We start from the raw sequence: 15,851 nt of genomic DNA, 5'->3' as shown, positions 1-15,851 counted from the left end.
ACTCCACGGAGGTGATTTTTGTCACCTCACTTGAGGTGGAATCGGGAATAGGTCTAAAAAAGTGAAGTGAGCGTGAGAGTGAAATATATTTCACCGTGAAGTGACTCCCGTAATAAGCACCACTAATTTTGACCAAATTTTACTCCTGCTCCCCGCCTTGACATATTTTATGACCCATTGACGACTCCCCCTCCCCAGGAGAAGAACTCCATTAACAAAATCTCAATCGTTGATATTCCATGCTAATGCTCCAAAGTTCCTTCCTGTTGGTCTTGAGGTTCGATAGTTGTATGTTCGAGTCCCGCGTCGAGAGAGACTATTTGTAAGAAGGATCGTAGCACTTACCCCGAAATTGTCCTGTACCCTAATTTCAAATTCCGAAACCGAGTGCAAAATAGAAACTATACAGATTACTTTACCTCTGGTTGCAGCAAAGTCCGCTCTCGGTATGTTCGATTATGGATCGAATTTCTGTTGCACATTTTTGGGATTACCGTTTGTCATTAGGGGCCATCCACATACCACGTGGACAGATTTTTAACGATTATTAAAGTACCATTCCCAGAACCGATTTCCGGAACTCGGCCAATAGTGGTCAAAACACGCTCAAGTGGCCAAATACCGGTCGCCAATAGTGTTGTTTTGCAAAAACTTAAAGTTTGACATGTCGCAAGCAAGGTCTAACCTGTGTCTCTGAAAGGGTACTTACCCCACGGTTCCCCTCGATAAATCTGGAATAACGGAATATTTCGAAATGTCCCCTACTGTCCCGAAAACTATGATAAATTTGTGATCTTTTGAAAAAGTTTCGATCAAAATCGGTTCAGATCTTGCGGAATGGCAGGTGAAAGAATTTTCATTTTTTCGACTCCGGAGGGGTGGGGTACGCAAGTGTTAAATATGCGTTGATCAATCTGTACTTGAAGTGTCCCTTGCTGTCCGAAGAAGTCATCTCCATTCAATTCAGCCATGTCGTCTGTGAAGGCCCCGCAGGTCGTTTCCTACTTGATCGAGACACCTTACTCACACCTCGTTCCAGTCGGGTCGGTATCGAGGTCTATTTTTCCTAGGTTGTCATCCGACAACCTTACAACATGCCCAGCCCACTGTAGCCCCCCGATATTCGCCGTTTGGACGACGAGTGATTCTCCCAACAGCTGATGCAACTTTTGGTTCTTCTGCCTTCGCCACAACCATTTTCCAGATAATCAACGACAGCGCATTAGATTCGAGTGGAGCTTCCTCCGGAGTATAAAGTAGGCACTATTTCCTGCCATAAGGCGCCGACGAATATCTCTGCTAGTATCGTTGTCAGCAGTCACCATTGAGCCCAGGTTTCAACTTACACATCCTCGCACTGATCGGCTGCCACCCAATCACGCGTTGGCGCATCCTACCCAGCACTACAAAGCCAGCTCCCAGTTTGTTGGTGGTGCCACAGGAAAATGTAGTTTCTCGGTGTCCGCTTTTCCATACCTCTTGTCTCAACCAGCAAAGCGCTGAAGCGCTGCGATTTCGAAGTTGCGTGGATTGAGATCATATATGTGGTGTCATTGTCATCTCGATACCTAATACATGCAAAAAAGAACTGTAACCTGATTTAATTTTAAAGCATAGTTTACACTTCCAAGCGAAGTGAAAAATTTGACAAATGAAAAAGCGTATTTTATCGCTAGCGAAATCTGGCGTGAAAACCCGGTTGTGGAACACACAGATATTTCACCAACCTGCTGTTTACAGTTTTTTTTTTTTTTTTGTAAGATTTGGACCACTGCGACCATTATTTTGATCTTTTGTGGTAGCTGTTTACAGTTCATGCGAAGCGAAATTTATGAGTTTACACTTCGAGCGAAGTGGAAATTGGTAGGAATTGACAGAATGGTGCCTTTTATGGGAGTCACTTCACGGTGGAATCAGAGTGAAGTGAATGCAGCCCTATTACGGGGCTCACGTAAAGCCTTTATTACACTCTTTGTCCAATGGTCAAATATTTGACCTTCTGACATAATGACATCACGGTTGTTGTTTGCCCGTGTTTGCCCCATGTAAGAATTGGAGAGTGACAAACAATTATCTTTGACCAAATTTTTATCTGTCAAAAAGTGCCAAATATTTGACGCTTGGTCAAAGAGTGTAATACAGGCTTTAAGTGAGAAAAATGTCGCAAAGTGACATCTGCCGTGAAATCGGGGTTATTATGAGTGTCATATCACTGAAGTATGATCGGAAAAAGCGACGTTTCGCGTGGAATTATTTCACGATCATTTTGAACGGTGAAAAGATTCCACGAAGAAGGAAGGTTTAAAAATCAAATGATTTGTCATCTAATGATAAATGTTAGATTTTTTTTCAGTAACGAAACGAATCAGAATTGGATGCGTGCCTTGAAGCGGTCGAAGTTTCAACTCATCAAAGTTCATGAAATTTTCGATACCGAAAAGAAAATTTTCGATGCCAAAAGTCTGGTGTTTTCTGAAAAAAAAACGGAAAAAATCGACTTTCTATTTGAGCTGGGAAACTCAACTCATTCTCATTTCATTTGTCCTATTCTCTTTTTTTTTTTTTTTTTTTTTTAAGGGGGGATTTGTTAGTAGCTTAAGTATTTATGATAAATATTAGTAAATAATGAGTATGTGTGTCCAATCACAAATGGTGACTTCTCAACACTGTTAGAAATTTGAAATTTTAATTGTTAGGATTTGTTTGCTTTCGCAATAAGGACTTATCATTCGTAGGGATTTAAACCTACTTGTCAGAAAAGGGGAAGTAAACTTACAACTAACTTAATTGCTAACTTATTGGCTATAAAGAGAGCTTATCGTAGCAATTGAGGATTGCAACGATTTTTGTCGAAAATTGTTAATAATTTTATTTGACATAGCTTCTAATGGTTCAACACCAGTAAGTCTATGTAATTCGAGTGTACCAAACCAAGGAGGACGCTTCAAAATCATTTTCAGAATTTTATTCTGAATCCTTTGGAGCGTTTTCTTCCTTGTTGAACAGCAACTTGACCAGATCGGTACAGCATAAAGCATTGCTGGTCTAAAAATTTGTTTGTAAATCAAAAGTTTGTTCTTTAAACAAAGTTTAGAATTCCTGTTAATGAGAGGATATAAACATCTCGTATATTTGATGCACTTGGCTTGTATACTCTCAATGTGCTCTTTGAAAATAAGTTTTTTATCATAAATTAGTCCCAAGTACTTAACCTTGACGGACCAACTTAAAATAACCCCATTCATCTTGACAACGTGATTATTGTTTGGCTTGAGGAAAGACGCCCTAGGCTTATGCGGAAAAATTATCATTTGAGTTTTAGAAGCATTGGGAGAGATTTTCCACTTTTGCAAGTAGGAAGAAAAAATATCTAAACTTTTCTGCAATCGACTGCATATGACACGAAGGCTTTTTCCTTTTACGGAAATGCTTGTGTCATCGCAGAACAATGACTTTGTGCATCCTGGAGGCAAATCAGGAAGATCTGAAGTGAATATGTTGTACAGGACTGGCCCCAAGACTGAACCTTGAGGTACACCTGCTCTGACAGGAAATCTATCAGATTTTGAATTCTGATAGACAACCTGCAGAGTTCGATCAGTAAGATATTTTTTTAAAATTTTGATAAGGAAAATCGGAAAATTAAAAGTTTGCAATTTCGCAATCAAACCTTTATGCCAAACACTGTCGAATGCTTTTTCTATGTCTAAAAGAGCAGCTCCAGTGGAATAACCTTCAGATTTGTTAGCTCGTATCATATTAGTAACTCTGAGCAATTGATGAGTAGTGGAATGCCCATGGCGAAATCCAAACTGTTCATTTGCAAAAATTGAATTTTCGTTGATGTGTGACATCATCCTGTTAAGAATAATTTTCTCAAACAGTTTACTTATTGAAGAAAGCAAACTGATTGGTCGGTAACTTGAAACTTCAGCTGGATTCTTATCCGGCTTTAAAATTGGAGTAATTTTTGCATTTTTCCATAATTTGGGAAAATATGCAATTTTGAAGCAGCAATTGAAAATTTTCACTAAAAATTCCATTGTGCTCTCAGGGAGATGTTTGATTAGTATATTAAAGATTCCATCGTCACCAGGTGCTTTCATATTTTTGAAATTTTTAATAATTGATTTAATCTCATTCAAGTTAGTTTCAATTATTTCTGCAGGTAAAAAATTCTGGGAAGAAATTAAATCAAATTGACGTGTGACTTCATTTTCAATTGGACTCACAAAATTCAAATTTGAGTTATGAACACTCTCAAACTGCTGAGCAAGTCTTTGAGCCTTTTGTTCATTGGATACAAGAAAACGTTCACCATCTTTTAAAACTGGAATAGGCTTTGAAGGTTTCTTAAGAATCTTCGACAGCTTCCAAAATGGTTTTGAATATGGTTTCAATTTTTCAACTTTAGTCTCAAAATTTTGATTTCTCAGAAGAGTAAATCTATGTTTAATCTCTTTCTGTAAATCTTTATAAATAGTTTTAAAAACAGGGTCACGAGAACGTTGATATTGACGTCTGCGGACATTTTTCAAACGAATTAGAAGTTGAAGATTTTCGTCAATTATTGATGAATCAAATTTCACTTGAGCCTTTGGAACAGAATGATTCCTGGCATCAACAATTGCACATTTCAATGCTTCCAAAGCGGAATCAATATTCACTTCGTTTTGCAAATCAAGCTCATTATTGAAATTTCTCTCAATATGAGTTTTGTATCTTTCCCAATTAGCCTTGTTATAATTAAAAACAGAGCTCATAGGGTTTAAAACTGATTTATGTGATAAAGAAAAAGTTATTGGAAGATGGTCAGAATCAAAGTCAGCATGTGTGATCAAATCACTACACACATGACTTTGATCTGTTAGCACCAAATCAATTGTTGAAGGGTTTCTTACAGAAGAAAAGCATGTAGGACTATTCGGAGACAAAATAGAATAGTATCCTGAAGAACAATCATTGAATAAAATTTTTCCATTGGAATTACTTTGAGAATTATTCCATGAACGATGTTTAGCGTTAAAATCGCCGATTATGAAAAATTTCGAACGATTTCTGGTGAGTTTTTGTAAATCACCTTTAAAATAATTTTTGAGCTCGCGTGTGCATTGAAATGGTAAATATGCTGCGGCAATAAATAAAATCCCAAGTTCAGTTTGAACTTCAATTCCCAAAGTTTCAATAACTTTCGTCTCAAGATGGGGAAGAGCACGATGTTTGATTCGGCGATGAATAACAATTGCAACTCCACCGCCGGAACCCTGAATCCTATCATATCTATGAACCACGTAATTGGGATCATATTTTAATTTTATGTTAGGTTTCAAAAATGTTTCAGTAATAATTGCAATATGCACATTATTTACTGTTAAAAAATTAAAAAGCTCATTCTCATTGGCCTTCAATGAGCGAGCATTCCAATTTAATATTTTAATTGTTTTATTTAAAATCATTGCTAAATTTTAAATTAGAAACAATTTTAATAGTAAAATTTGTGCCTATTTGAATGGCTTCAAACATTGATTTTGCCTGCAACATGGCGTTCATAAGATCGAACATTGCCTGTTGCAAAAAAGAAAGTTTACCTGCCGTAATAGGCCCCAGGCAGTTGACATTAGAAAAAATATTTTCGGTAGCAATATTAGCTGGAGTGATAGGTGTACAATTATTTTCTAGCGTGTTTTGCTTACCCATATTAACGGTCATTTTCGAACTACCAACACTAGGCGGTATAATGTTCGAACTACCTGTAACCTGTGCATAAGTTAAACGGGTATGCAAAGGAGTAGGTAAACTATGCGTCACTGGTACGCTTGGAGAATTTTGTTTGTTTCATTAGAATTACTTGGGTAGGGGCTATGCCAAGTAATTCTGTTAAAGTAAGTTTGATCTCATCAACGGTTTGATCGTTGGTGAGACCTTTCAAGACAACCTTGAACGGCTTGGCGTTCTTGGTGTCATATGTAAAAAATTTGTACATCTTGTCAGTTAAATACTGGACAAGACGATCACGACCCTTTACTGAGTCGGCTAATAAGCGGCATTCACCTCTACGGCCAATTTGATAGGTAACTTTAACGTCAGAAACAAACGTTGAAAGTTCCTTTTTGAATATATTAAATTCAGAAGAAATAGTTACCACAATAGGTGGAACTTTCTCCTTTTTTAAAGATTTTATATTTTGTATAGTTTCATTATTAACAACTTCCATTTCACCAGCTTCTTGCTCAGGCAAAATATCAAAAGGATTGTCACTACAGACACTCGAAGTGTCAGAAAAAGATGCCTCTCTTTTCCTCCCCGCAGCGATGCGAGGTTTCTTTTTCCGTCCAGCCATTTCAGGTGATACGAAAAAAGTTAAAACAAATGTTAAATTCAAAAGTAGGTAGTCTTGAGAAAGACTGATGGGAAATAACTTTCAGGTAGTCTTTAAAAGACACACTGACAAAACACAAACTTTGAAGCTATAGGCAGTCAAAGACCAGTCCACAAGCAACCGAAAAAACGTCTGACCTGTAGGACAGTTCAAGACGCACTGATTTGTCCTATTCTCAATTTCGCTTCACTGTTAATCTCACTTCACGGAGGTAATTTTTGTCACTTCACGCGAGGTGGAATCGGGAATAGGTCTCAGAAAGTGAAGTGAGCGTGAGAGTGAAATATATTTCACCGTGAAGTGACTCTCGTAACAAGCACCAGCGCAAAATGAAAAATCATTGTTGAGTCGATACACGTTCCGCGGCTCAATTCGCCTAGCATGCACCATGCCACGAGCACTGAGACATATTTCATGTTGCTCGAGTTCTGGCCCGCTACATCGGCGTTACATCGGGAATCTGTTCGCACCCCCAGCAGGACTTCCACAAGTATAATCTCGTGATGACACAGGTGCCACCAAACAAATTGTCCGAGCTCTGGTCGATTATCGACACCACTCTTGCAGCCGAGAAGTACCTCTACATCAACACGAAGCTGATCGAGTACTTCCGCGATAGCCAGCAACGCCGCCTGCAGCGTGTTTTGTCCCACATGACTCTGGGGGACCAGAAACTCGGTGAACAATGAGATAAAACGGATGGCTGGCGATTCTCTCGGAGACACGGTGTTGCTCAATCTGTGAGTGCTCAGCTTGCCGCCACCGGCCACATGCATAAGCAGCGCTAGTCGCTTCAAAGGTGAACGCGGCAGACAAAATCACCATCGCCGACGCCTTTGTGGATCAACACCGTCGAACACAATGGACAAAATTCAGCGATGGCGTCCTTCAGCGTCATGAAGACTGCAGCCATCGATCCGATCCATGAGTTGAAACGTAAGATCGAGAGGCTCACCAAACGGGTAATGGCGCTGCATTGCAATTTCAGTTTAGCACACATTTTGCAAGTTTGTTGTTCACAAATAAATTCTGCAAATGTAATTCAAAAAAATATTTTCTAGGAATGCGAGTTCAATTATTGGGGATCAGACTTTTGAAATTCGTTTTTGATTGAGAACAGTTTCTTGATTCGTGGAGGCACTCAAAATGTGGTGGACCGCCCACCCCCCCACATGCGACAGTTCATGTTAGAAAGTCTGACAAGGCTCCCGTCCGCTCGTCAGTTGGATTTTGTCGGGCAAATAACGACGGTGGTTTGCTGTCCCGCATCGGAGCCCCTAAATCAATCTCTGCCTTCGCTTGATTTCGGTGCCTTTCCCGATGACAAGATGACAGACGATGAACTTCAAAACATTCTGAAAGGTAGCTGTAAACCCGCTTTAGAGCTAAAAGCTTTGACCGTTTCAGTCAGCGCAAAACAATCGTTTTGTGGTTGCTTAAACGATCGTATTCGCCCATACGTTCCGAAACTTTTTCGTGATATCGCACTAAAAGCAATACATGCCCGGTCAACATTGAATGTAACACAATGTTGCTGTTCTGTAACACAGAAGTAACATTGTTACGTTACAAAGTTGTCTAATTGCAACATAACGGTTACTAAAAAAATGGTAACATTGTTATGTAACAGTATTTAACGTAACTGCAATGTAACAAAAATGCTTTACTTGTGATGTAACGAAATATCCTTTTGGTAATGTAATTGTTACGTTGCGATTGTTATTAATTATGCACATTTCAAGGTTATCAAAATGTAACGTAACATTTATCTAAATTAATAGTAACATTGTAATGTTGGTGTTCCATTTCAGCGATTGTATAACAATTCCTCGAAAACTATTCTCCAGAAAATAAAACGCCGAAGCTTCTTCCCACGAAAACAAAATCCCAGAATGTACCAATCACCAGAAAACTGCTACCCAGAAAGTACTAATCCCCAGAAAGTTATTATCCGGAATGAACCGTTTTCCAGAAAACTGTTATCCAAAAACGAAGTAATATGCATTTCATTTTTTTAACATGAAAAATCTGTTAAAACTGAGTTTTTGTATATCTGAAATGTATAACGATACTATCATTTGAATCAACTTATTGTTAACTAATACATTTGTTCTTTCATGGAGTAAATAAGTAAGCGCTTGACATCAGGCCATAGCCATAAAATCAGAGAACTTTCAGTAATCGTTTTTGGCTGAAGGAGCATCACAAGTCCACCACAAAAACACAGTAGCGAATTGATTTCTGAGGCTCCTTGACCAAAAATCTAAATTACCCCTTCTTATCATAATTCGGTTAATTTAATTCACATGGGGGGCAGCCCCCATGCAGAAATTACCTCTGTAGAGGTTCGTTCGTTTTCCTGGGCTGATGAAACATCCACTAGTATACATTAAACGAGCGAAAGGGAACCCGGTTACAATTCCGGAACTTGTTGAGTATACTTTTGCATTGGCGTGCACACCGGAAACTGTAGCGTCTTTGTAATCATGGCAACATGAATCCTTTCCTTCGAGAAGCCAACAAGAGATATCGGAAAATTTTTCTTCTCTGTTTAGCAGTCATACTAGCCATGGAAGTCTTTCATAGAGAGATATGGTTGGGCAGGCTGGTAGAGCATGGTATCAAACTGCTGTGTCGATATGCTCTTCTTAAACCTTGAAAATCGAAGACTGGAGCACGCAAACTCTCAACAGCTTGTACCGAATCCGCAGCAGGTTTCCAAGGTTTAGAGTCTCTAGTCGATAGATCAATGTAGGTAAGGGAAGTCGGTAAATTAGATTCGTAACTTCGGGTTAAGAATTGGCTCTGAAGACCGGGATGACTCGGGCTACGAGGCTACTTGGTCGCGGGTCTGCGCGGCTCCCAGTTCGTGCGGGTCTCGCGCCGTGGACCTGCTGGCGCTTCAACGCACTCCGGAGCGTTCGGCCGTGTGGTGGTGTGAGTCGCCCGTTCATCCGCTCGCGCGGGCGTTCGTACGCTTCCCGGCTTGGGTTGCAGTCATCGATAAACAATCAATTCAGAACTGGCACGGCTGAGGGAATCCAACTATCGAATTAAAACAAAGTGGCGAAATACCGATCGTTAATAGTGTTGTTTCGCAAAAACCTAAAGCTTGATATGTTGAAGCAAGGTATCGCCACCGTTTTTAATTTAGCCTGTGTCTCTGAAAGGGTACTTACCCCACCGTTCCCTTCGATAAATCCGGAACAAATGTCCCCTACTGTCCCAAAAACTATGATAAATTTGTGATCTTTTGAAAAAGGTTCGATTAAATTCGGTTAAGATCTTGCGGAATGGCAGGTAAAAGAATTTTCATATTTTCGGCTCTAGAGGGGTCAGGTGTTAATTAAAAATGTCAAATAATTCAGAATGTTAACAATATAATAACTGAATACTAATTTTTTTTTCTGGTTGCGGTGATGTTTTTCTGTTTTTTCTGGGCATTGGTGCATTCTGGGAAAAGGTTTTCTGGTAACTAGTACTTTCAGGAGTTTAGAATTCTGGTAACTAGTATATTCTGGGATTTGGTATTCTGGAGAATGGTTCATTCTGGGGAAAACCCTTCGACACTTTATTTTCTGGGGAATGGTTTTCTAGGAAAAGTCGGACAACCATTTCAAGCGCATCAAAATTGTACTTGAAATGTAAAGTATAGTAAACACAGTCAGGTTTCTTTACGCGGGGATACGTTCCAAATTTGTATGGAACCGCGTAAAAAAAGAATAAATTGAGTTTAAAAAAAATAACGTAGAAAACCGTCCCAAAACGTGCGAACTTTGATTGAATATGTTGGTGGTCAGTCAGGGATTTTCAGTATTTAAACCAAAAATTGTGATTTTATTATTAAAATCTTTGTCCTAAAACGGAAAACGTGATTGAAACGAAGTCGATATCTTATACCATTTTTGAGTTTTTGAAGAAAGCAACCGCGTAAAAAACCTGACTGTATAATAAAAACATTCGAAGCTGCCGAATACCGCTGGTTATCTTACCATACATACATTTTATTTGGCGGTTATAGACGTAAAGAGACACAATAATGAGTAGACTGCTACGAAAAAAAATGTAACATCCGTTAGTTTTATTTTGTTGAAACCGCGGGAAATTTCAAAAGCGTGCGGGACACTCTTGATGAACGTAGAACATTTCGCGGGACGTATTCCTAAGCGGGACAATTTGTTCAAACGCGGAACTGTTCCGCGAAATGAGGGACTTCTGGTCACTTTAAATTATGAGCAATTTTTCTCATGGTCTGAGATTTCGAAATGTGAACGTGTAAACGACAAACCGGAAGAGGTTTGACGCTACAGATTACCGTAATATATATCCATTTCAAACATCTTTTCAAGGGGCGGAGAGAAGCTTCTCAATAATACGGCGATTGAAAACGGAGCTCTGTAAGGTCAGCACGCAGGATCAATTTTCATGTCTAGCTCTCCTTTCTTCAGGATACTATTCTATTTTGTCTCCGAATAGTCCTACATGCTTTTCTTCTGTAAGAAACCCTTCAACAATTGATTTGGTGCTGACAGATCAAAGTCATGTAGGTATGTAGTGATTTGATCACACATGCTGACTTTGATTCTGACCATCTTCCAATAACTTTTTCTTTATCACATGAATCAGTTTTAAACCCTATGAGCTCTGTTTTTAATCATAACAAGGCTAATTGGGAAAGATACAAAACTCATATTGAAAGAAATTTCAATAATGAGCTTGATTTGCAAAACGAAGTGGATATTGATTCCGCTTTAGAAGCATTAAAATGTGCAATTGTTGATGCCAGGAATTATTCTGTTCCAAAGGCTCAAGTGAAATTTGATTCACCAATAATTGACGAAAATCTTCAACTTCTAATTCGTTTGAAAAATGTCCGCAGACGTCAATATCAACGTTCTCGTGACCCTGTTTTTAAAACTATTTATAAAGATTTACAGAAAGAGATTAAACATAGATTTACTCTTCTGAGAAATCAAAATTTTGAGACTAAAGTTGAAAAATTGAAACCATATTCAAAACCTTTTTGGAAGCTGTCGAAGATTCTTAAGAAACCTTCAAAGCCTATTCCAGTTTTAAAAGATGGTGAACGTTTTCTTGTATCCAATGAACAAAAGGCTCAAAGACTTGCTCAGCAGTTTGAGAGTGTTCATAACTCAAATTTGAATTTTGTGAGTCCAATTGAAAATGAAGTCACACGTCAATTTGATTTAATTTCTTCCCAGAATTTTTTACCTGCAGAAATAATTGAAACTAACTTGAATGAGATTAAATCAATTATTAAAAATTTCAAAAATATGAAAGCACCTGGTGACGATGGAATCTTTAATATACTAATCAAACATCTCCCTGAGAGCACAATGGAATTTTTAGTGAAAATTTTCAATTGCTGCTTCAAAATTGCATATTTTCCCAAATTATGGAAAAATGCAAAAATTACTCCAATTTTAAAGCCGGATAAGAATCCACCTGAAGTTTCAAGTTACCGACCAATCAGTTTGCTTTCTTCAATAAGTAAACTGTTTGAGAAAATTATTCTTAACAGGATGATGTCACACATCAACGAAAATTCAATTTTTGCAAATGAACAGTTTGGATTTCGCCATGGGCATTCCACTACTCATCAATTGCTCAGAGTTACTAATATGATACGAGCTAACAAATCTGAAGGTTATTCCACTGGAGCTGCTCTTTTAGACATAGAAAAAGCATTCGACAGTGTTTGGCATAAAGGTTTGATTGCGAAATTGCAAACTTTTAATTTTCCGATTTTCCTTATCAAAATTTTAAAAAAATATCTTACTGATCGAACTCTGCAGGTTGTCTATCAGAATTCAAAATCTGATAGATTTCCTGTCAGAGCAGGTGTACCTCAAGGTTCAGTCTTGGGGCCAGTCCTGTACAACATATTCACTTCAGATCTTCCTGATTTGCCTCCAGGATGCACAAAGTCATTGTTCTGCGATGACACAAGCATTTCCGTAAAAGGAAAAAGCCTTCGTGTCATATGCAGTCGATTGCAGAAAAGTTTAGATATTTTTTCTTCCTACTTGCAAAAGTGGAAAATCTCTCCCAATGCTTCTAAAACTCAAATGATAATTTTTCCGCATAAGCCTAGGGCTTCTTTCCTCAAGCCAAACAATAATCTCGTTGTCAAGATGAATGGGGTTATTTTAAGTTGGTCCGACAAGGTTTAGTACTTGGGACTAATTTATGATAAAAAACTTATTTTCAAAGAGCACATTGAGAGTATACAAGCCAAGTGCATCAAATATACGAGATGTTTATATCCTCGCATTAACAGGAATTCAAAACTTTGTTTAAAGATCAAACTTTTGATTTACAAACAAATTTTTAGACCAGCAATGCTTTATGCTGTACCGATCTGGTCAAGTTGCTGTTCAACAAGGAAAAAAACGCTCCAAAGGATTCAGAATAAAATTCTGAAAATGATTTTGAAGCGTCCTCCTTGGTTTGGTGCACTCGAATTTCATAGACTTACTGGTGTTGAACCATTAGAAGCTGTCAAATGTCAAATAAAATTATTAACAATTTTCGATAAAAATCGTTGCAATCCTCAATTGCTACGATAAGCTCTCTTTATAGCCAATAAGTTAGCAATTAAGTTAGTTGTAAGTTTACTTCCCTTTTTCTGACAAGTAGGTTTAAATCCCTACGAATGATAAGTCCTAATTGCGGAAGCAAACAAATCCTAGCAATTAGAATTACAAATTTCTAATAGTGTTGAGAAGTCACCATTTGTGATTGGAGACACATACTCATTATTTACTAATATTTATCATAAATACTTAAGCTACTAACAAATCCACCCCCCCCCCCTAAAAAAAAGAAAGTCTAGCTCTCCTCAATATTGTTTGCTTGTATATTTTTTTTCTTTTAAATAATTCATTTAAAAAAATAAAAAAAAAATGCTGGAAAGCTCCTTTCCGCACCTTGGGAAGAAGTTTGAAATGGAATAAAAATCGAATTATTATAGTTTTTGTAATCAAAAATATGATTATTATATACCATTTTGTTCCTTCAATGTTCTTTGCCCAATGATGTGAAACCATAGGCGCCAACTTTGGGGGGGCAAGGCACTTTTTGCGCCCATGAGTGTAGTTCTTTACTGTAGGAACACTTCCAGGGAATCAACAGGCGTTGAAAAAAGTGAAAAAAGTGACAGTGACGGTTTGCCTTTCTATTTCTTAGTGATTAGTGTTCGGAATTTAGATATAAGCCGTTTTCTGATTCACGTTATTTTCATATACAAAACATGTTCAAATCTATATTAATAGCACTTAATTGCAACAAAAATAAAATAACCACATGACAAACATTTAAAGGCCCAAATACACACACGGCGTAATGACGCCTTCTCCATACAAAATGGAAGGCGGGATAGCGATCACGCCTCCTATTTTGTATGGAGAAGGTGTCATTGCGCCGTGTGTGTATTTGGGCCTTAAGATTGATGAGAAAATTCATGTGTCGTTGATTTTTTAGTGCACGAAGTTACATTATAGCTTATTTGCTCAAAACTTGATGCCATACGGTATATTGCATACAACCATTCTGTGGAAAATTCTTGGGGGCTAAAAAATTCTCTTGTATCCGAAAGCGAAATAAAACAGTTTTTGGCGATGATTTAATGTTATTAAAATGAGCAATACAGCAATGGACTAAAAACATTCTGTTTTGCTTTGCTGAAAGAGGTTTTTGTTAACCGCTTTGGATATTTTATCCAATAAAAAATTAAGAAGAATAGAGCCCCCCTAAGATTTTTCTTAGTTGCGCCTATGTGAAAATTATATGACTGTAGAGTATCTCTCCTACGAAGAAAAGTGCAAACAATATCAGCAAAAGAAAAAGTTTACTAATAGTTTTCCTCACTGATAGCTATAAGTAGTTACTGATGGTATTCCCATCCCAAGCATAGTGCATTCTTCATTTCGCTTACGCCCATTACCAACGTCGCTTCAGTCAGTTTTACTAACCGGGACTTCACCCTTAACGAATCAAACTGAGCAGCTAATTGAAATCGTGTGTAGAACTCTTAGGTTTTAGATCTATCCCTCTCGCGATGGATGTTCATTGCCAGTCGGTAGTCGGCAGTGGAACGAGGCCGCAGGAACAATTAAAATATACAAGGGAACAAATAGTGTAAAGAATATTCACGGTCTATTTACAAGATATTTTTACTTCTTTTACGCGGTTTTCGGAAATCATGCGGATTTTTCAGAGAAGTTTTTCATTTTCAAATCGCTTATTTAAACCGCCCGAAAAGTTTACTAAATTCAATTAGGTACTAAAGGTTTAGAGATTTGGCCTAACATGTTTATATTTTTCCTTGATATTTAGCTCGATCTACAGGGAAATAGCACTGCTATTGATTCTTTTTCGAAAGTATTCAGCAGAAATCATTAAAACCTTAGCAAATAAAGATTTTTTGAAGCATATTGCAGAAATATATATATATATATATATATATATATATATATATATATATATATATATATATATATATATATATATATATATATATATATATATATATATATATATATATATATATATATATATATATATATATATATATATATTATATATATATATATATATATATATATATTTCGGCCTCGATTCAGGAAAGTAAAAGTTCTTCCACGGAATCTTCTAACCCGGAGAAGGAGGGCAAGAGTAACCTGAACTTGTCCGCCGATGAACTCAAGGAACAGGGTAATAAATGCGTTAAAGCCGGGAACTTCACCGAGACAATTTTGCACTACACGCACGCTATCAAATTGAATCCGAACGATGCAATTCTGTACAGTAATCGATCGCTGGCATTTCTGAAAATGCAGCAATACTACTATGCCAATGAGGATGCGGACCGAGCGATAGCACTCAATCCGACCTGGGCGAAGGGATACTACCGAAAGGCGGAGGTTCACATCGGAGTAGGACAGTATGACACAGCACTATTGTCACATGGAAAAGCTTTACAGTTGCAACCGCAGGACATGGGGATCATACAAGCCGCTAGGAAAGCAGCAGAACTTAGCAACCAGGACGTTGAGAAGGAAAAACGAACGCCTGCGATGGGAGCGGGCATCGGTTGCATAGTGGGGATGTGTATCGTATTTGCCGATATGTTACTAACGGAGACACCTGCTATTAAGGTAGGTAGTATTATGGGTAAACATGGATTAAAGGCGTAAGATAAGATCGTGTAGCTTCAGTGCATTTTTTCATTATCAGACACGTGCTTAAATTGAAAAATAATCTTTGATGGTCTGATATATATATATATATATATATATATATATATATATATATATATATATATATATATATATATATATATATATATATATATATATATATATATATATAAATATATATATATATATATATATATATATATATATATATATATATATATATATATATATATATATATATATATATATAT

At 37.4% G+C, this 15,851-nt stretch overlaps 1 protein-coding gene across 1 annotated transcript; it reads left to right on the top strand.

The window, feature by feature from the left end:
- Positions 1-7,257: 7,257 nt before the first annotated feature.
- On the top strand, positions 7,258-15,597 carry LOC129720337 (uncharacterized). Its single transcript, XM_055671804.1, has 2 exons — positions 7,258-7,341; positions 15,025-15,597. Exons 1-2 carry the CDS (start codon positions 7,258-7,260, stop codon positions 15,595-15,597), a joined length of 657 nt encoding a protein of 218 aa, XP_055527779.1.
- The last annotated feature ends 254 nt before the right edge of the window (positions 15,598-15,851 follow it).

This window comes from Wyeomyia smithii, chromosome 2 (genome assembly GCF_029784165.1).
Source record: "Wyeomyia smithii strain HCP4-BCI-WySm-NY-G18 chromosome 2, ASM2978416v1, whole genome shotgun sequence".
Lineage (NCBI taxonomy): Eukaryota > Metazoa > Arthropoda > Insecta > Diptera > Culicidae > Wyeomyia > Wyeomyia smithii.
This window is presented reverse-complemented; position numbering and strand designations above follow the sequence as displayed.